At 36.6% G+C, this 21,473-nt stretch overlaps 1 protein-coding gene across 2 annotated transcripts in view; it reads right to left on the bottom strand.

Annotated features, from left to right (window-relative positions):
* LOC106883675 (calnexin) overlaps nt 1-21,473 on the bottom strand; it is a 53,404-nt gene that overhangs the window by 21,939 nt on the left and 9,992 nt on the right. For both annotated transcript variants that reach the window (XM_014934776.2, XM_052972386.1), the window contains exons 4-12: nt 18,732-18,807; nt 16,346-16,424; nt 10,386-10,460; nt 10,121-10,156; nt 6,645-6,758; nt 5,888-5,928; nt 5,572-5,687; nt 3,343-3,417; nt 2,479-2,625 (exon numbers count right to left, since the gene is read on the bottom strand). In XM_014934776.2, coding sequence (XP_014790262.2) covers nt 2,479-2,625; nt 3,343-3,417; nt 5,572-5,687; nt 5,888-5,928; nt 6,645-6,758; nt 10,121-10,156; nt 10,386-10,460; nt 16,346-16,424; nt 18,732-18,807 — 759 coding nt within the window. The remainder of the gene's footprint in view (nt 1-2,478; nt 2,626-3,342; nt 3,418-5,571; nt 5,688-5,887; nt 5,929-6,644; nt 6,759-10,120; nt 10,157-10,385; nt 10,461-16,345; nt 16,425-18,731; nt 18,808-21,473) is intronic.

Below are 21,473 nucleotides of genomic sequence, written 5' to 3' on the forward strand. Positions count from 1 at the left end.
ATCTACTTTTAAAAACTATCTCTCTCTTGTCTTCTTTTATTGATTTATATTCTTTTCAAAAGTTTTCTGATTTAATATTTGTATTGCTTCAACTATAGTTGGCATCAGCAATATGTGAGGATGATTTTAAATATTGTAAACAATTTCAAAATAAAATCATTCAGTCTTGTATTTTTTTTGTTTGTTTCAGTCATTTGACTGCGGCCATACTGGAGCACCACCTTTAGTTGAACAAATCGACCTCTGGACTTAGCCTAGTACTTATTTTATCGGTCTCTTTTGCCAAACCACTAAGTTACAGGGACATAAACACACCAACATTGGTTGTCAAGTGAAGACAGTGGGACAAACAAACACAAATATATATATATATATATTAAAAGCGATGGGCTTCCTTCAGTTTCCATCTACCAAATTCACTCACAAGGCTTTGGTCAGCCTGAGGCTATAGTAGAATAGTAGAAAACATTTGTACAAGGTGCCACACAGTAGGACTGAACCCAGAACCACGTAGTTGGGAAGCAAGCTTCTTACCACACAGCCACTCCCTAAGCCTAATAATAATTATTGATGTAGTGTGCAAGAGAGACGTCTGTGTTGGTATGGTCATGTGATGTGTATGGATGAGGACAGCTGTGTAAAGAGGAGTCGATCTCTAACTGTAGAGGGAACCTGTGGAAGGGGTAGACCCAAGAAGTAATGGGATGAGGTGATGAAGCATGATCTTCGAACATTGGGTCTCACAGAAGCAATGACAAGTGACTGAGACCTTTGTGATTGGCCATGCTTGAGAAGCACCAACAAGCCAAGTGAATTCATAGTCATGGCCAATGCCAGTGGCACATAAAAAGCACCCTTTGAACATTGGACCCCATGGAGACAATGATAAGTGCTGACACTTTTGGCGATATGCCATGCATGAGATGACTCGGCAAGCCAAGTGAAATCATAGTCAAAGCTGTTTATTTGGAGGCTTTGTTTTAAACTAATTTAAAACAAGTTCTCTCATTGGTTGAAAAAATTTCAACCGAAATCATCCTAGGTTTTAGCCAGAATTATTCTAAAAGATATTTCAGAACGCTTCTAGAAACTTCCATGGAAAGTTATAAAAGCCTGAATTTTTTCCGATTTTAGTTAGTGGATAGTGTGGCTTCTGGAAGCTGTTACTCGCTCTCACATACACTTCTTGTAGTTTAACATTCCTGCTATGATACAAGACGTTGCTTTCCTCCATAATGACCTTTGCTTTCTTTAGTTTAGTTTCAATGAAATAGATAGGTAATTTAATTCTTGTTATGTCTTTGTGGTAGATAAACTCTTAGAGAAAAATTTTAAATTTCCTACTATACGTATGTTTTCTCACGTCTTTCTTTATTGACGAAGGGAGAGATTACTCTCATGTATTTATATTTAATTGTAATTAAACTTAGTAAAATAAACGAGAACCAAATGAAAATATCTTTGAAATTGAGCTTTCACAGAAATTTATTTGATGATTCTTGTCATTTTACCAACAGGAAGTGATAAAAGAAATTAGGTCAACTTCAATATATTATATCTGGGGAGGAGTGGCTGTGTGGTAAGTAGCTTGCTTACCAACCACATGGTTCCGGATTCAGTCGCACTGCGTGGCATCTTGGGCAAGTGTATTCTACTATAGCCTCGGGCTGACCAAAGCCTTGTGAGTGGATTTGGTACACGGAAACTGAAAGAAGCTCGTTGTATATATGTGTATATAATATATATATATATATATATGTGTATGTGTGTGTGTGTGTGTGTGTGTGTGTTTGTCCCCCCAACATCGCTTGACAACCGATGGCGTGTTTACATCCCCGTAATTTAGCAGTTCGGCAAAAGAGACCGATAGAATAAGTACTAGGCTTCCAAAGAATAAGTCCTGGGGTCGATTTGCTCAACTAAAGGCGGTGCTCCAGCATGGCCACAGTCAAAAAGACTGAAACAAGTAAAAGAGTAAAGAGTAAATACATCATCAACCACAGAATATATATGAAGACAACAAAATAAGAACCCGAAAATACAACAGCACATAAAAAGCAAGCACCCATTACATTCTTGGAGTGGTTGGCATTAGGAAGGGCGTCCAGCTGTAGAAACTATGCCTAATCAGATTGGAACCTGGTGTAGCTCTACAGCTTACCAGTTTCAATCAAACTGTCTCTAACCCATGCCAGTATGGAAAGCAGATACTAAATGATGATGTAAAACGTTGCCTTAATATAACATTGGAATGACACATATTAAAGAGGAAAGTAGAGTCAATTAAAATAATCTCAGTACTTGTCTGGAATGTAATTTTATCTAGTCCAGAAGGATGAGAGGCAAAGTTGATTTCAGTGTAGGATTTGAGAACCACTGCCTTGTCACAAATTTAGTTTTGGATGAAATAACAGAAACATTTAAAGTAGCTGTAGATGAAAACAGATTTTTATCAGTAAGAAGGCTTATTCAACTTACACCAGAAATGGAAGATTTTTCCTGAGCTTGTTTTAGTGCAAACGTATCTTCAGTCCATTTCGTAGTTGTTGCAAGGTTGTCTGTTATAAGAATGTTATCAAACATGATAGATTCAGTCATAGACCATAACTCTAATCCAACAGCACCCTGGAAAAGAAATTTTCAAATTTAAGTAAAAGCATAATGAATCTCCATCAAATTTTTCTTCATTTTCATTTTTTTTTTTTTGGTAAATAGGATATCAATTTTTGAAGTAAATTTTGCATTTCCAGTGAGTACATAGAGCAGTGGTTTTCTATCATTCAACTCTGTGCATTAAAAACTTTGTTCATTTCTCTTGCATTTATTTTTCCATGCTTGCATGGGTTTGATCAGTATATACTACTAAAGTATTGTTTTATAATTAGATCCCCTTCCTGGCATTAAACTGGCCTGTTTTTCAAGAGATTTTTAAAAAATTTCTTATGTCTTCTAGTTTGTTGACAGAGAACTGTCAACAAAGTTCCCCATTTGTGCTCAGCACTATTTATATGCGAATGCAGAATGTAATCATTCGCACACATGGAAATCACTGTCTACCTAATTTACTCACAAAACATTGTTAGGCTAGGACCTAGAGTAGAAGAAATTTCCCCACAAAACTATGTTGCTGAGGAAGCAAGCTTCCTAACTGCTATATAAGCATCTTGTGTTTTCAAAGACATTAATATGAATTTTCTAAATTCCTAGATTATATATTATTTTTAATCCAGGCATACTTACAGTACTTTGCAGCATACCATTTAAGAACCACTGATGCAGAAAGAAGGGGTGGGTTAATTTTTATTTTTTTAACTTTTGAACAAAATTAAATAATCCACTTACAATTGGTATCATTTGATAAGGATTCAAGTCTTCAAAATAATCAGGATTAGGAATCATTCTTGGTTTCCATATACCCTAGAGAGAGAGAAAGGTATATATATATATATAAAACACATATTTATGCCCATATATACATTTATGTATGTGTGATGATGATATATCAACAGAGGTACTCAGTGATGCTCAAGTATCAAATGAACATGAGGGTGTGATTTGAGGAAGAATTAACTACTAAAGATCTTGCTTGTTGGTTTATGCATACATAAGATAGTAGAGTGTGATTTGAGGAAAATTTGGATAACATCTATTAACTGCCCAAAGACTAAAAGTTTTAATTAGCAGGAATGAAAACAGGATTCTTTTGCCAATGGAAAAGTGACTATGTTCAATATGCAGAGATAAAGTAGAAATTCTTTACGGTGTACACAGTGTAAATTAAGTGCACACAAGAGCTGTAGTAGAAGCACAAGCAGGCTGACAGAAAAGGTAGATTTTGTATAAGGCAGATGTATAAGAGTTAGTAATAAACTACAAGTCAAATAGATTCTTTCAAATGCTTAGAAAACTACCTAGAAGTAGTTGATAACATTTGTTATGCGTGTGAATAAATCAGTAGTGAAAAGGGAAGTAGGGTTGAGAAAGCACAGAAGCCAGTATCAGAACAAGGTAGAAAAAATTCATTAAAATCTATTGCTTCTGTTCTCAACAAAAGCTTTTTCAGAGTAAAGTGCAAATTATATGATACTTGTGTATGAACTGGGATGCTGCATGGTAACAAGATGTGAGCCTTGAATGAAGAAGATATGGAAAGGCAAGAAAGTGATGATGTAAGAATGCTAAGGTGGATCTGTAACGCTAGTAAACATACAGTAGAGCACAAATGAACAGAGAGAAAAATTGGATACAAGAGGGATCAAGATAGTGCTGATAAGGTTATGTGACATGTAGGGAGAACACAGGCTATATACAGGAGCAAGTGATCCAAGTAAATGGAATTTGTAGAAAGGAAACCTGCAGAAAACCTAATATGTAGCAAAAACTGATCTCAAGAAGCAGAATTCATGAAGAGATAAATGCTGTACTAGAGAAGTCTTGCCCACTAGTATGACCATCTAAAATAACAACAGTGATGAAGGCTGGGATATTCAATATATTTATAATTGTTTCTTTCTCTGTCCATTGGCTCCTAGCACTATCTCTTTCTCTCATCCTGCCACTTGTGAAATGACAATTGCAACATACTGGATTTCTCTCAATTCAATATCGCTTCCAATACCCCAGTCACTATTGCATAATTATTTTCTTTTTTCTCTTTACACTTTCTTCTCATTGTTACCTAATCCATCATGAAGCAGTCTATCACTATTTTCCATTAATTTCCCTTCTATCCTCTCTTGCACTGGCTCTCTCCTACCACTCTCTTTGCCATGTTCCTATTTAATCTCCTTACTAACAACCTTTATACTATCATCTCTCTCCCACACTCTCCCTATCACCTAATAGCGCTTTCTGACCACTTCTGCCCTCTTAGTTGAGTGAAAAGAAAAGAATAAACAGAGAACATAAGGAAGAGGGGACAAGGTCTCTACTGATAATGAATAGAGACAATAAAGGATGGAAAACATTCTTTAGACTTGCTAGGAACAAAAGTCATTCTCAGATCAGAACATAAAAAAAAAAAAAAAAAAGGCAGAATTAGTATAGTTTATTAATTTTAGTATTAGTTTCTATTACTTCAGCTATATTACTTTCTGTTTACTAATTCATCTGAAGATCAATTTTTATAGAAGAGAATATTTACATGGTCAACTAAATTTAACCCTAGTATATAACAAGTAATTATTTGACCAACAAAGTAGTATGGAAGACAAAAATTAACCCTAATACCAAAATAGCTATCTCATCCAGTTACGTTTTCTTTTGTTTTTGCCCAAATTTGGCTCTTAATTGCCTTTAGTGGAATCCATTGTTACAAGTATGCACAGAAATCTCTGGACAGACAGAAACTGGAGAATTGCTTTGCCCACTACCCAACTCCCACCATCTGAAAAGCCTTAAAAGGGTGAATACTCGAGTTGTCTCCCCCACCCATAAGCTCCCAAAGGTCTCAGAAATCCTACAAAGGAAATTCCTAAATAATTCACCCACCATCACATACCAAAATTTTCAAAGATACTTAAAAAAATCATGGATACAGCATCCCTTTCTTATCAAGACGAAAAAACTGACCTGGTAATTTGGGTTGTCAATCATTGGAGGTCTCCATTTGCCCTTGTATTTAGGATTATCAATCATACCTGGTTTCCATTCACCACAACCAGGTGCATCTGCACATTTTGGGTTAGCTAAATTTACAAAAATGAAAATAAATTCAAAAAGTTATAGCATATATCATGAAAAATGTGTTCTTTGTGTAGGTCAACAAAATTATGTTATTTAGTTGTGAAATTTATTTTCTTAAAAATTTACTACAACTTAACACATTTCAAACAAAAGAGTAAGTAATATCTTGTAAATATAATTACAGAAGTGAGAAATTACTTACAGATCAAGGGAGCCTCCCATTCTCCATCCATATCATCATCCCTATATGAATAAGAGAAAGACAAGTAAAAATAACCTGGCCAGAAGTTAAATTCGTACAAAAGAAGTAGAAATACAAACATCTGCAAATTCAAAGAGAAAACTTCAGTTAATTGATTTTAGGTAATTTTTAAATTATTAAAATATGTTTGACATCTTGTCATTTGAAAAAACCTTGAAATATAAATAAATTTTTTTTTTTTACCAAATTACTGTAACTATGAAGTATATATCAATAGTGCTTGTATGAGCAACCATTTGTTTTCAAAAAACAACTGAACAATAGCATTTGTAAACGGTTTCCAATGGATTAGCCATTGGTTCATGGCATGTTTAATTTAGTGAAGTACAAATACCACAATGTAACAAACATCCATCATGTTATCAAGGTAATCATTTTCCATCTGCACAATATCACTTTCAGTTAGATAATAACTGAATAGTTATTTCTTTCTCATGCTGTCCAAACAGCACTGATTCACATACTTAGATTATTCTCACTCTTCTTCAACCCTTGTCTGTAACATCACTCCAAGTACACATTGCATCACCCACAACCTGTCTTATTCCTTTACAATTTACTACGCCCCTACCTCACTTCTATTGTTCAAGTCATATACTGAATGCCAGTAATGGCAGGTCTATATAAACAAGCCCAGATTTTTCCAACAACAAATGTTACACCTCACACATACTTCTAAATCTCAAAGTTAACATACCAGTCAGCTGGTTTTTCAGCATCAGGGTCTGGAATATCTTCTGGTTCATCATCAAGCCAACCAGAAGGCTTCACAGCATCCTCATCAATAATTTTTTCTGGTTGTTCTTCATCCCTGAAGTTAGATACACAAATTATATATAAAATTGTTCTGGTGTCCACTTTATGTTTGCTTGAGCTGGACAGAATTATTTTTTGAGGCAAATTTTCTACAATTAAATGCTCTTTCTCCTGTTTTTACATGAGGAAATATTTCCTCATGGCCAGACATGTTTTCACAAAGGATTGAAAAGGACACTAATTTATGATGGTAACACATGCTTACAACTGTCATGCAGTGTCAAGACAAGGAAACACAAATACTCATGTACAAGTGTGTGTATACACATGTACACAAAACATATGTTCACTTGGACATATCACCATATCTCTTTCAAATTACAATAGGGAGCAACTTTATAGTAAGAGAATAAGAAGTGAAGGGGGATAAAGCAGGAAAGAAAAGGGTTAGAGCACAGCATGTTTCTTGCTGTGAAGCTACATGATTACTCACATTTTAGGAGAGAAGCTGGGAGTGGTTAGGTGTGTGTGTGTGTAGGTATATATATATATATATATATATATATATATATATATTAGTTGTCAACTAGTCCTTGAATATGATATCTTGGAACTTCTTGAGCTTCTTTTTTTACTTGGTAAATAATTCTTCATGCCAGCCTTTGATTTCATCACTTTGCTACACATACTGCATTAAAACCAAGTTGCTGGGAAGACTGCAGCTGCTCCATATTATCATGCTCTCTGATGTGGTTGTGAGGCTTTCCTCTTACCTTGGAATTCTCACATTACACCGCTGACTCCTTCGTGTATTACCTGGTTAACAATACGGGTGACTAGGCTATATAGCCTACACTGCCAGATATTTTTAGCATCTCTGTAGTGATTCCTGATGGGCTGGGGGGGCTTTCCTTGTTTTCATACTCTTAACAGCTTTATCTACCATGGTACTGTCAACTCGAATCGCTGGTCCCTCTGTTGGGTTGACATTCAGCAGACTCTCTTCCTCCCATTCATTCTCTTTATTGAGCAACCTTTTGTAGTGGTGTCTCCAAACCTCTTTCTTTGCAGCTTCGTTTAGTGCAAGCGTGCCATCATCCATGCGAACACATTTCTCTCCCACGACATCCGATTCTCTCTCTCACACTGTCTTGCAACCCCAAATACCTCAAGTCTTTCGGCCTCATGGTGCAGAACATTGGCAAATTTTTTCTTATCTGCTTCCCCTCTGGCTTAATAAACCTGTCGCTTAGCTTCCCTTCTGGCAGTCTGATACAATTCCCTGCTACCACCGTTTTTCCAGTCCTTCCAAGCCTGTTTCTTTTGTCTCTCTCTCTCTCTCTCTCTCTCTCTCTCTCTCTCTCTCTCTCTCTCTCTCTCTCTCTCTCTATATATATATATATATATATATATATATATTCAACTTACGTTGAATGTCAAGTGTTTGAGATGTATTGAAAGATACAGATAAGGAAGTAGCATGAACAGGACAAACTATCAATATTTTGCAGAAAAATCTGTCGGCAGCCAGCCATGAGACTCAAACTCACATCCCCGTTATTACGCGTCAAGTGCTTTACCATTAAACTAAACTGCCCAGACGATAAATTCTTCTGTAAATTTAGGATATATAAATCTAGCTTTTATAATATGCTATCGCATGTTAAATTAAACTTATGCTGAAAGTCAACAAACGAAGTTTGCTTTAGAAGCGTTGATACAGATAAGGAAATAATTTAATTCTCAAACGCATGTGTGTATTCAGTTATACATATATTCGGCTCAGAGGACTACAAATCTTGAAGGAGGTGGGAGGGTAGGTTGAGCTTCATGCTTAGGGATGAAAGAATTACTGAGGAGGGGGTGGGGCAGAGAGAGAAAGAAAAAATGATCAATAGGAGCTGCTAGGGATAGATAATGGCAATGAGGTGCCTAGATGGCCCTACAAGGCACAAGGTGAGTAGAAGTGAGTAGGTGATTTGCAAGATTGTATAGGAAGAAGAATGAAGGGATGGAAGGTAGACTGTCAAAATGGGTAGGATTGAAAGGTGGATGTAAACGACAGGAGTAGTAAAGGTGACACAGTTGCCAGAGGGAAATGACATGTTAAGCAGGCATAGTATATGTAAAGGTGAGGATGAATCACAGTAATGTGTGGAGGGCACAAAACGTACCACATCCAGAGCCGAGTTTCACTGAAGAGGGTGGGTCTTTTCAAGAACCTCAAATCACCAGAGATCCTAGTCCTTTGTCATCTCCTCCACTATGCTCAGGGTACTGGGGTCAGCCTTCACCACTTCATCCCATGTCTTCCAGCATCTCCTTCTTCCATAAGTTCCATCTACATTTAGTGATCAACACATTTTTATACAGCTGTCCTCATCCATATGCATCATGCATCACATGACTTCTTTCTTGCACAGTAGATCTGATTCCTTCAATACCCAGTTTTTCACTCAGCACCTTCATACTAATTATTTCATGCACACTCACATTGCACATCCAATAGAGTATACTCACTTCATTTCTCTGTAGTCTTCTCAAGTGCTCTACATCCAAGGCCCATGTTTCACTACCATGCAGCTTTGTAGTTCTAACACAAGCATCATAAAATCTACTCTTCACTCTTAGGGAAAAGATCTTTGTTGTCAGCAGTGGTAGCAGCTCCCTGAACTTTTTCTGAGATTTTACTCTAGCTACTATATAGGGATAAGGCCAGCAGGGAGGACTCAGTATGAGGGGAAGTAGTGTCATCATACAATATATATGGGTGAGTGAATAGAGTGGTGCCTGGAGGAGAGATAAAATGATGATGAGGGACGAATGCATGTCCTCAAGATAATGTCCGAGAGAACATGGTGACAGGAGAATGAGGGATGGATGGGTGGGTGGGTAAAGGTTGCCAGAGCGCAATCCTTGCCTAATTGAGCATCATGATTTAGGAAGAAAAAGGAAGGAGAGATACCAAGACATAAGCGATTCAAGTATGGAGATACTTACCTCCTTTCTCCATACTTGATAAAAGAACAGATAAGGGGGTAGAGTAATATGAGGTCATGAAATGGACCATAGACTGATCAAAGGGAGAGCATGCACAAAACAAAAAACAAAGGAAGGTGGGGTACTATGCCATCATTTCAACAAATATTTCACCACATTTACTCATTTTAAATGCTAAAAATTTAATACATTAGGATTGAAATTACTGATTAATATACTTCAGAGTAAAAGAAGATAATACACAACTGATTTTTAGGTAGAAAATGTTTGGGTGGGTGGGGTTAGTATTACATTAAAGATCACATTGAGTAGATATGGATAAAGAACAAATGAGTTTAGAGGTAAGAGGGAAAATTTTTACATAACTGATTTTGTTAAATCAAGACAAGATTGTAAGAAAATGTAATAAAATTTTACCAATCATCAGGTTTCACTGCATCAGGATCAGCTATTCTGAAAATAAAGTAAATATTTCATTGAACATGAATGTAATGATTCAGGTTATGAAAACATTCAAGAAACAAACTACACAAGAAAAAGTTACACTTTTTATTTAAAGTGAAACCTTTCATAATTTCATGTTAATTTATGTTCCAAACATCATGATTATTTTCTAAATTAATTCAAAGAAAGGTTGTGTATTTCAATAGAAGCAGGGTTTCAAAAAAGTTCAGTTACTTACTTCTCTCTATCATCCCAGTCAGCAGGTTTCTGATCTTTATTATCTTCAATTTCTTTAGCTGGATTAACTGGAGGTCTATAATGAAACAAATATCACTAAGCAAAGAGACTTTGAATGTCACATCTAATACTTATCACTACATTTAGAGAGAAACAAGCCGATGAGGAATGGAGGGATTGTGTTGCCTATCTTTTTACTCAATGATACAGTTCAGAATTTGATGTATTTCAACCTTGTACAAAGACCTTGCTCACCAAAATGGAATAATAAAATAAAATACCAGTCAAATACTATGGTTGATGTAATCAAATAAGCCACTTCCCTCAAAAGTGTATCTAAATTATAAACACATTTATTAGAGTAGTGGAATACCAGAAATTTCAGTGCAACAGACAAAATGGTTTGTGGTGTTTCCTCTGGCTCTTTATGTTGAATATAAGTTTGTTATCATTTCAGGGGTTTATAAGATAAAGTACTGTATATTTCCATGTATAAGACGACCTTTCGATCAGATGAGGTTAAAATTTGTGAAAAAAATTTCATGAATTTATCTCATGTCTGTAGTATAAGACAACTGCTAAATTACAAAACCATCTATGTACAGACTAGCTTTTGCAACAAGTATCTTTAGAAATATTGGTCATGTAAAGATGATGTTATTACAAATGTTTTTTTTACTTACTATATCCTTAGAAATTAAAATAAATGAAATAGTAAATCCCTTTCTATATCATATTTTTTTCATACATACATCACCAAAAAGGGAACCTGATTCTTCTTTATCAAAACATTATTGCTATCATAACTGCTAAAAATGGTGATTCATATGACTGAAATGTTCTAAACTGTTACAGTCAGCCTGGACTATTAATAACCAGTTATCTATACTTCATATAAAATCACGAACTGTCTAGTCAAGTGAAATTTATAATTATTCTATACCTATACCAATATGCAACCACCAGCAATATATGGTGGCTAGTTTCAAACTGAAAGTTACAGAAGTAGTCAAGAGTTCGAAACACTATGCTACTGCTAGAACATTCGGCATTACTGAGAAGATGATACAAGAGTGGAGAAAGAATGAAGTAAAATTAAGACAAATGCTCAAACAAAAATGTGCAATAAAAGGAAGCACTCGATGGCTGAAGCTGGAAAATGATGTAGCAGAATGGGTACTCTAGAGACAAGATAGCTACATTGTAACACGAAATAATTCATCGTCCAGCTGAGAAAAAGAATCAGTTTCCATTGTCTCATATTGGAAATATGGATGAAACTCCATTAAAATCTGACATGCTGAGTAACAAACCAGTAGATTTGAAATGAGTAAAAACAGTGCATGTTAAAAGCACAGGATATGAGAAAACGAGGTGTGTGTGCATGTCCCACCGAGGAGATGACTGAACCAATATGAGATTCTTAAGACTCATACACCTCAGCAAAACTGAGTTTTGGAAGAGCTGTGTATTCCACCCACATGTAACATTAAATTTTTCACACACTACTCCAATGAATCAAACTACACTGCATCTTCTTCATGCACTATGCTTATCTCTCCCTCCCTATTCCTGCAGCCCAATCTTATCCTCTCTGCCCAGCCAACTGTATCATTGCTATTTAATTGTCTCCTCTCTCTATACACCCAGGTTCTACCAGTCACAACAACATCCCTTGCATTCACATGAACTTCCTACTCATATACCCTGGGCAATACTTTACCATCCCTTTTATAGTCATATCCTCATACCTTGAGTATGCCCTAGCATACTGCCATAATTTCTCCCCCTCTCTCTCTCCCTCTGACAGGAGTAACTATGTATCCCCTCTATGCAAGACACCTGTTTCTGTCTCTTGGTCATATTCTAAGCTCTCATCACCCAGCACAAAGCCACTTTCTTCAATACCATACCCCACTCAAACAATCTTTGTCTTGCAAGTTACTTGGTGATCTCACTGGGGTTGGTGCCATGTAAAAAGCATCCAGTTCACTCTGTAAAGTGGTTGGTGTTAGGAAGGGAATCCAGCAATAAAATCTATGCCAAAACAGAGAGTAGAGCTTGGTGCAATCCACTGGCTTGCCAGCTCCTGTTAAACTGTCCAACCCATGCTAGCATGGAAGATGTTAAACAATATTATATATATATATATACATACACACACACATCTATATACATATATATGTATTAGGTTGTCAAGAAAGTTCTTGCAGTTTTTAACCTTTAAATTCAGATGCACATATCTTTGGCTCAAACAAAACTTTATTAATCGAAATAAACACCATCAGAATCAACGCACTTTTGCCAACGCGAAACAAGTTTATTTATGCCAGTAGCGTAAAAATCATGCGCTCTGGTGGCGATGAAGTCGCTGAAGGTGTGTTTGGCATTGTCTTTGTTTCTGAAGCATTTCTCACGCAGGAAGTTGTCAAGATGCTTGAAAAAGTGGTAATCGGTAGGCAAGAGGTCTGGTGAGTATGGCAGATGAGGCAGTTTCATAGCCCAATTCTTTCAACCTCTGCAGAGTCAGTTGTGTGACGTGCGGCCGAGTGTTGACGTGGAGAAGAATTGGTCCTTTTCTATTGACCAATGCTGGCTGTTCTTGTCGGAGTTTCTTATGCATTTCACCCATTTGCTGACAGTACTTCTCCACTGTAATGGTTTCGCCTGGATTCAAAAAGCTGTGATGGATGAGACTGGCCACAGACCACCAAACAGTCACCATGACCTTCTTTTGGTGCAACTTTGGCTTCGGGAAGTGCCGTGGAGCTTCGTCGGTGTCCAACCACTGAGCTGAGCGTTGCCAGTTGTCATAAAGAATCCACTTTTCATCGCAAGTCACAATCTGGTCGAGAAACAGGTTGTTCTTGTTGCGTAAAAGAGAAGACAACACTTTTTGTTGTTCAATTCATGTGGCACCCATTTCTCAAGTATTTTTGTTTTTCCAATCTCTTTCAAGTGGTTGGAAATTGTCGTATATGTTAAGTCTAATACAGAAGCAAGCTCCTGAACAGTTGTGCGTGGATTGGCTTTGACTAAGGCTCTTAGTTTATTGTTGTCAACATCCGATGGCTGACCACTATGCTTATCATCTTCATGACTCTCATCACCGCTATGAAATTTCTTGAACCACTATTGTGCTGTACATTCATTAGTGGTTCCTGGGCCAAACACATCGTTGATATCGTGAGCTGTTTCAGTAGCTTTTCAGCCTAGCTTGAACGGAAATAAGAAAATTGTGCGAATTTGCTTTTTGTCCATGTTGTATTCAACATTCCGGAAAAAATGGCCTAATTATTCAAAAAGGAAATGAATAACACGATTAGATAGAGTGAAAAATGAGCTTTAAAATTATATATGAAGTCAAAGTGATTTAATGAAAATTAATTTGAAAACTCATCATTTAAAACCAAAATTAAAAATTCCTTAAGAACTTTCTTGACAACCTAATATATATGTATAAAAGACACCAACCAAACCCTAAACCTCTTCAACTCATTCTCTTTTCCATCTGGAGAATCCAAAGCCTTTTTCACCAAGGCCACCAAATCACTGTACACTGTCATCCTCCATAACAACAGTCTACTAGCCTTAAAACATTTCTTCGTCTGTCTCCTCTACCTAGCTGAACTCATCGAAACACTTAATTGCTTTTTTCTGGAGAATTTTATGAATAGGTTAGCAGTGCTGTTATAGGAACTAGGACGGACCCCAATTATACCAACCTCTTTGTAAGCCACCACACTTACCAGATAACAATTTTATCTCTTTTGTTAACAACTTTCGACCCTGTCTTAGAATTTACTTCCACTGTATCCCATACTTTTGTTAGTTTTCTCAATATCTCCAAACAATATCCACCTATCTACCCATGTCCAATCCAACCTACTGACTCCCACTCCTACCTCCACTACTCTTCTTCTGACACCAAACACACTAAATCTGCCATACCCCTCGCAATTCTTTCACTTATGCTGGCTCTGCAGTGGATTCATATTCTAAACCCCAATGCCAAACAATGCAACAATTCTTCCTGAATCAAGAGCACCCTCGATCAGTTGACACTCTGCTAGGTCCATGTCACTGACCATGCTGCTGTTCTCCTATTGCCTTTACACACATCTACAGACTGTATTCTACTTTCCGACCTCACAACTGCTCCAAACTTTCCTGGACCATTTCTGTTCGCCTTTAAAAAAGATAAGAATCTTTGAAATTTCCTAATAAGAAGCACTATAAAACTCAGTTCCACACAACCAAGCACTTTTGAATGCACTTGCTTATGATACAACACTTTCCCCTATGTTAATGATATTACTATCACCACTAGGCCCAAGACACAATATGATATTAATCAGAACTTCTCTTGCACATTGCCTAACCTTATACATTGCATCATCTACAAACTTTGCAGTGCAATTTACATTAGGGAAACAGGCAAATGCCTTGTTGATCTGTTTCAGGAGTATATTCAAAGCATACTACTACATATGTCAGGCCAGTTTATTGCCACCCACTTCAACATAACAGGCCACTCCACCACTTACTTATCAGTGTGGGTCATCACTGCACACTACAAAACCACAATCTCAAAGGAACAGAGGGGAACAACATTTCGTATTCAAAGTTTAAATGAACGTTTTTTTTTTTTAACTCTCTACTCCTATATCTACTCTTAGTTTATTCAACACTTTCTTATCTTTCACCTCCCCTTTATTCTCATCTTTTCCCTTCATCTTAGCCTATTTCTCCTCATTCCAATCCTCTTTCCTTCTCACACTATTTCTCCTACCATTTATTGTTTACATACAAAGCTCAGGAGGTCCTGCATTTCTTATCAGTTGCTGCCAGTTTTTCTAACTTGGGAAGATGTACAACTCTGCTGTCACAATTTCTCTCATTCCAATTTTTCTTGGAGAAGGGCACATTGGATTTTTCACTTCTCACAGCAAGTTTACTTACTCTTTTTATTGACTTTACTATATATTATACACACACACACATGGCTAGGACAAAGTTCTGTGGCTGAGAAGTTCACTTCCTAACCATGTGGTTTTAGGTTCAGTGACATAACCTTACTAGTGCTTGTGGAAAAAAAAAGGGACTTGTAAAGTGCTTGGCATTAGGCAGAGCTTCTAGTCAAACTGTCCAACCCATGGAAGATGATGCTGATGTGTGTGTGATTATATTTGCAATCACATGTACATATGTAGCAGTGGGTGGAGTTGTTATCACTTGTCCTGTCAACAAATCATCCAGTTATTTTGTATCTTTGAAGTTATGTGGAATAAAAGATTCCTTAAATGCAAAGCAGACAAGGGTTAGCATGAAGAAGGCTATCCAGTTGTAAAACAATGTATCTGCTCCAAGAGAGCATACATATATAACTGATGTAAAATGAAATGCGAGGGGTTGGCAACAGAAAGGACATCTGGTTATAGATGTGGTTCATTGAATTTCATCTGACACACGCAAGCATGGGAAAATGGACATTGTATAGCAAAGTCAACCTTGGTGAGATTTGAATTTAGAACATGTCAAACAGACACCTGTATTTTGTCCAACACTAACAATTCAACCAATCCACTAATGAATTCTTAAATCAGCATATAATCACAATAGATCGTGAGGGAATATTTTATTAGTCAGCAAACTAACAAAATACACCCTAATTATGTGGCCTCACACGATATTCATCTATAACTAGAACTTGAAAAAATTAAATATCTGGACCATATAGAAAGGCTTCTATATAGTACCGCACCAGTTGTAGGATACTTAGACAATCTGGTACCCAACAGGTGGTAGAATACAAGAGCCAAAACAATTTCTTTAAGTTGAAGGTATGGGTTTGAACCCAGAAGGCAAATTCTATGCACTTAACTTGCTGTAATTGCATTCCATGACATACATACTTGAATAACAGAGAAACAAAGGTACAAAAATTTGATTGATACTTACGTCATGTCTTCTAACAAATTTCCTTCATTAACAACTGTTCCATCAACAGAGATTTTGAAAGTGTTATCAGGATTCACAACTGTGAAGAAACATTTTATACATTAAGTTTTCAGTTATCATGTAATAAATTCAGATTACTTTTTAAAATATATTTCAGTTCATATTTATAAGTACAAAAGAAAAAGAAAATGGTATTTGTTAATGTAATGTTATCTTCTCAGCTAAGATAACATTACATTAACAAATGCCAACATGTCCACAAAAATGCACACACACAACTTAAAGTAAAGAGCCTTGTTCAGATCAAGACATCTCAATTGTGCAAAGTTTAAATGTCCAGAAACATTCAAACACTCACTCATAATAGAATGCTTTATACAAGTCAATAAAACAAGTCTACCCCAACTGTGCAAGTTTAAAAACATAGATAATTGTAAACATTCTTATTGAGATAGCTAGTGTTGTGGAAGATTCGCAATGCCTTTGTATACAATGGATCTAGAAGACTTTTGTTACATTAGTCAGTCATTGAAGGAGGAAGTTCAGGACTGCTGATCTATACAGGATCTCCCTGACCAGTGAAATTGATACCCTACAGGTGTTGAAACAATAGTAGATTAACAGGCCAGTGAGAAGATTCCATGCTGTTTTTTTGATTTGCTAGAAATAACAGCTCAAGTCCCTTAAAATTGCACCCAATTGTTTTGAAAGTGATATTGCCTTTTGGAAAGTTGAGATTCAGTTTGAAATTCAGAAGATTGCTGTCTGCAAGCAAAATGTGTGGAAAGAGAGAATTCAAAAAGTTGTAATTCTGGGTAAGAATGATAGTGCAAAATGTTTAGTGTACAATCTGGGAAGTGAGAAAAGGGATAGGCACACACAATAAGTTTGGGTAGAGGTGGGTGCAGCTAGCTCAATCAGACGAGCACATTTAATGGCTTAAAGTCATGTAAGCCAGTGGTTCTAACATATTAGAGAATCTTTTCCAAAGCAGCTGAATAGTAATGGGTGGAAGAGCTGCCTAGAATTAGAGTTTGTGTGTGTAACAGCAAACACAGTTCCAGATACATATATACAAAGTTTGTGCAAGATTATACACATGAAATTGTCCTGAGGGATCAGAGATTTTGATGCCTAGTATTAATAAGGATTGAGAACTTTGTGCTGCACATAGGCAAGGAGTTCTATCCATAAAGAATTTCAACAAAATATAAAACAGCTATTATACTGTACAGCAATGCATGCAATAAGCAACAAGGTTCTCAGTTGTATACCCATGCAATTTAGAAAGCAACAGAGATCATGAAAGTTTAATTTTCTCCAGTAATTTGAGCAGACATGTAACATATCTACTTGATCATGTTTGGACACAATGCTGCACTAGACTGAAATAAGTCTTGATCATCCAATTCTCTTAAAGATAGTACTCAATTCAGATTGTCATCTAATATCAGCTTTCCAAAAGGCAATATCACTTTCAAAACAATTGGGTGCATTTTTAAGAGACTTTGGCTGCTATTTCTAGCAAGTCAAAAAATAGCATGGAATCTTCTCACTGGCCTGTTTAGATACTATTGTTTCAACATTACCATTATACTTCACAGTTGCTTGGCTAAATATTGAAATCTGATGCAGTTTTACTTCCAGAAATATCTACATATTAAATACTTGCTAGAAATCTTTCTAAAATGAAAATTTATAAAGATGTTAACTTCCACAGGACCTAGAATGAGATGCAGTTTGGTTTTGTATCAGGAAGAAGTGCCGTAGATGCCATCCTCCAAGTGATGGCAACTGTAAGAGAAATAATTAACTAGCAGTAAGCCGCTATATGCAACATTCATAGACCTGGAGAAAGCCTTCAACTGGGTTCTTTTCTCAGTCATCTGGTGGGTACTAAAGAAGTTTGGAGTAAATGAGTGGCTAGAAAGGCCATTCAAGCTATGTACAAAGGGACAATCAGCAAGGTTGGAGTTAATGATTACAGGTGAATTTAACATGCACACAGGGATCAGTCTTCAACCCTCTACTGTTTATAACAGACCTCCAAGCCATGACAGGAGTTTAAGATTGGTTGGCCACATGAACTCCAGCATGTTGATGATCATGATCTTATAGTAGAATCTGTGGAAGATTTGGAGAAGAAATATCAGACATGGAAGCAAAAACTGGAATTGAAGAGCCTTGAAATAAATTTAGCCAAGCCAGGTATGCATAAAAGGAATAGTATTGTCTTCACTTCTACTTTAATATTTTATAATAATAATATACATTATTAGCTGTCAAAGCTACTTACCACTATTTATTATTCCTAAAACAAGATATCAAAGCTATTTTATTATAACACAGAATACTATATGAATAATGAAAGATTAAATAAACTTACTAAGTTGATATAAATGTGTCTTTTTATCTGTAAAGTAACTTTCAATGCTTCCTGTAGGTTTTTTGGCATGCTTTTCCTAGAAATAAAAAGTAGGTATTTACAAAACCATAATACTAATTTTGGCACAAGACCAACAATTTTGATAGGAGGAAGCAAGTCAATTACATCAACCCTAGTACTTGACTGGTACTTTATTGACCTCAAAAGGATGCAAGGCAAAAATCAATCTTGAAGACATGCCACTAAGCGTTTTGTTTGACATGCTAAGAATTCTGCTACCTTGCCACTTTAATATTTTTTTCTTTTTGTCCTTCTGACCTCTGCAAGGTGGCTGGAGATTAATCTGCTTAAGTGGTCAAATGAAGCAGGAGGTAAAAAGACAAAAGAGTGAAAACATTTTTGTCTTTAATTAAAAATTCAATAATTTAGTTGTGAATCACCAAGAACATGGTGGGCCTGCAATGGAATAGAATCTGAAGGTGCTATGTTTGGAAGTAAGTTCAGTACATTACAGATTGGAAAAGATGTCAGCTCAAACACCTAATGATGAAGCCTAATATGGTCCTTAAGATGCATGCCTGCTTTGTATCAAAATTATAAGCAGATGATCAAACCTTTTCCAAGCAAGAAACTACATCATCATTGTGAAATGAATGCAACTGAGCATTTCTGTCATGAAGAAACTTTTGATTCTCCTGATTGTGGATGAAATGGGATGCTTCATGCTGGTGATCAACAAATAATACCCCTAAAAATGCTCAGTGGGGAAAGACATGTGGAACTGAAACATTGAGTTTGTGTAGACTATGCAGATTATGATGGTGAATACCTGTTCATTATTATAGATGCACATTCAAAGTGGATTGACATTTGCACAACATGGATCAGCCACATGAACCCAATGCAGCAATTCAATTAACCATTACCACTTGTGTAGAGAAGCCTTTGCCAGTGAACTCCTGGTACAGTGACAAAGGTATCATTTGTTCAATTTTCAATATTAAACTCAATGTCAGTTCACCACACATAATTTCAGGTGACAGCTTTCATTTTGATTATTCCAGAGTGACACTAGTGAAGCTTGTCTAAAACTCATCTGAAATACTGTGTGAATCAAATCCTGTATTCTAATGTAAAACTGCATGTGGTTATTAATAGCAACTATCATATAGTCCTAGCTATGTAATAAGAAGTTTATTCACAACCACCTGGTTTTGAGTTTAGCCCCACTGCATGGCATCTTAGGCAAGTGACTTCCACTATAGCACCAAGCCAACCAAAACCTGGGACCTGGATTTGAAAGACAGAAATTGAAAGAAGCCCATCATGTAAGTGCACACCTGTGTGTGTATTTGTGAGAGTAGGTGCGTGGATGTGTTTGTGATTCTTTGCCATCACATTGTCAGCAAGTGTCAACATTATGCAAGGTGTTTCCAATCTTCTGTGAAAATATGTGTCAGTCATGGGGAAATATTTCCTTATTTGGAAACAGTCAGGGTTGACAACGGAAAGAACATCCAGCAATAGATAATATGCTTCAACAAATTACATCCCATGGGCATCGGAAAATGGATGTTAAAACAATGATGATTAACATTATATGATTCTTGGTAGCAGGTGTCCAAGAGATTTATGGTCCATAATAATGCAGAACAGGTATTCAAGAAAATACAAATGGATTGTATGTGTATATGTGTTGTTACGAACGCCTGCACACGAAGCACCTCCTTAACCGAAGAGAGAACTCGCGTGCGCGCGAATGTCGAACGCTCAGTGAGTTAGCAGCTCGCCTCGGTCACTTGGCCAATAATAAGCCCCAGCTGGAGCACGCAACGAAGAACAACACAGGCAAAAGGAGGGGTGGAAGAAACAACACGAAAACCATGCGTTGGGTAACCTTTTCTTTTTACATAACATCAAAAACATGAGAATAAAGCATTACATAAACATGAGAATACATTTCAAAACATTACATGACAGTTCAATAACATATAATGGTGTTACATTGTGTGAACATAATCAAGGGTTTGCAATCATTAAGTCCATCAAAAGTTCTTTCTGTTCTTTCTTTTCTTCGTTTTCTCTTTTCAGTTACACATCACAGTTGTCTTTTTCTTTAAACATCAAACAAATACATTTCTTGGAAGAATATTTGTAATAAACCTTTGCTGTACTCAATTCCTTTCTTTCACAAAACTCACTATATCCAAGTAACCAAGTACTTCCCTTTTTGCCTGCTTCAACAGTTCCCTCTCTCTGAGACTCTATGCATTTCTGCTGACTATAGCTTTCTCTCTGTCAGACTTATCATTCTTCATCTTCACTTCATCCAACTCGACTGGCTTCATCTCCTTGGGCAAACTGCTGTCCCCAACTGCTTCGGCTGACTGCTACCACTCGACTGCACCAAATCCTCCCGGCCAACTGCTTCCCACCAATTCCTGTTCTCCTATTCATCCCAAATACCATAGCTCATAGTGTTACTTTACCCCCTCCTAGAACTGGGTCGGTTCGGTACAATTCCTGTCCTGCCTGCTGAACTTTCGGTGACCGGAAAGGGGGCAGCTACGCTAAAAATAGCATTGGTTGCCGACAAGACAAAGGAAATACCATTGTCCTCAACTGACCAGAGTATGGGTTCAAAACCCAGCCCGGGAGATAGGAATATAACGCTAATTGTATATATATATATATACACACACACACATATATATATGTATTTATATATATATATATATATAT

The sequence above is a fragment of the Octopus bimaculoides genome, chromosome 13 (assembly GCF_001194135.2).
Source record: "Octopus bimaculoides isolate UCB-OBI-ISO-001 chromosome 13, ASM119413v2, whole genome shotgun sequence".
Lineage (NCBI taxonomy): Eukaryota > Metazoa > Mollusca > Cephalopoda > Octopoda > Octopodidae > Octopus > Octopus bimaculoides.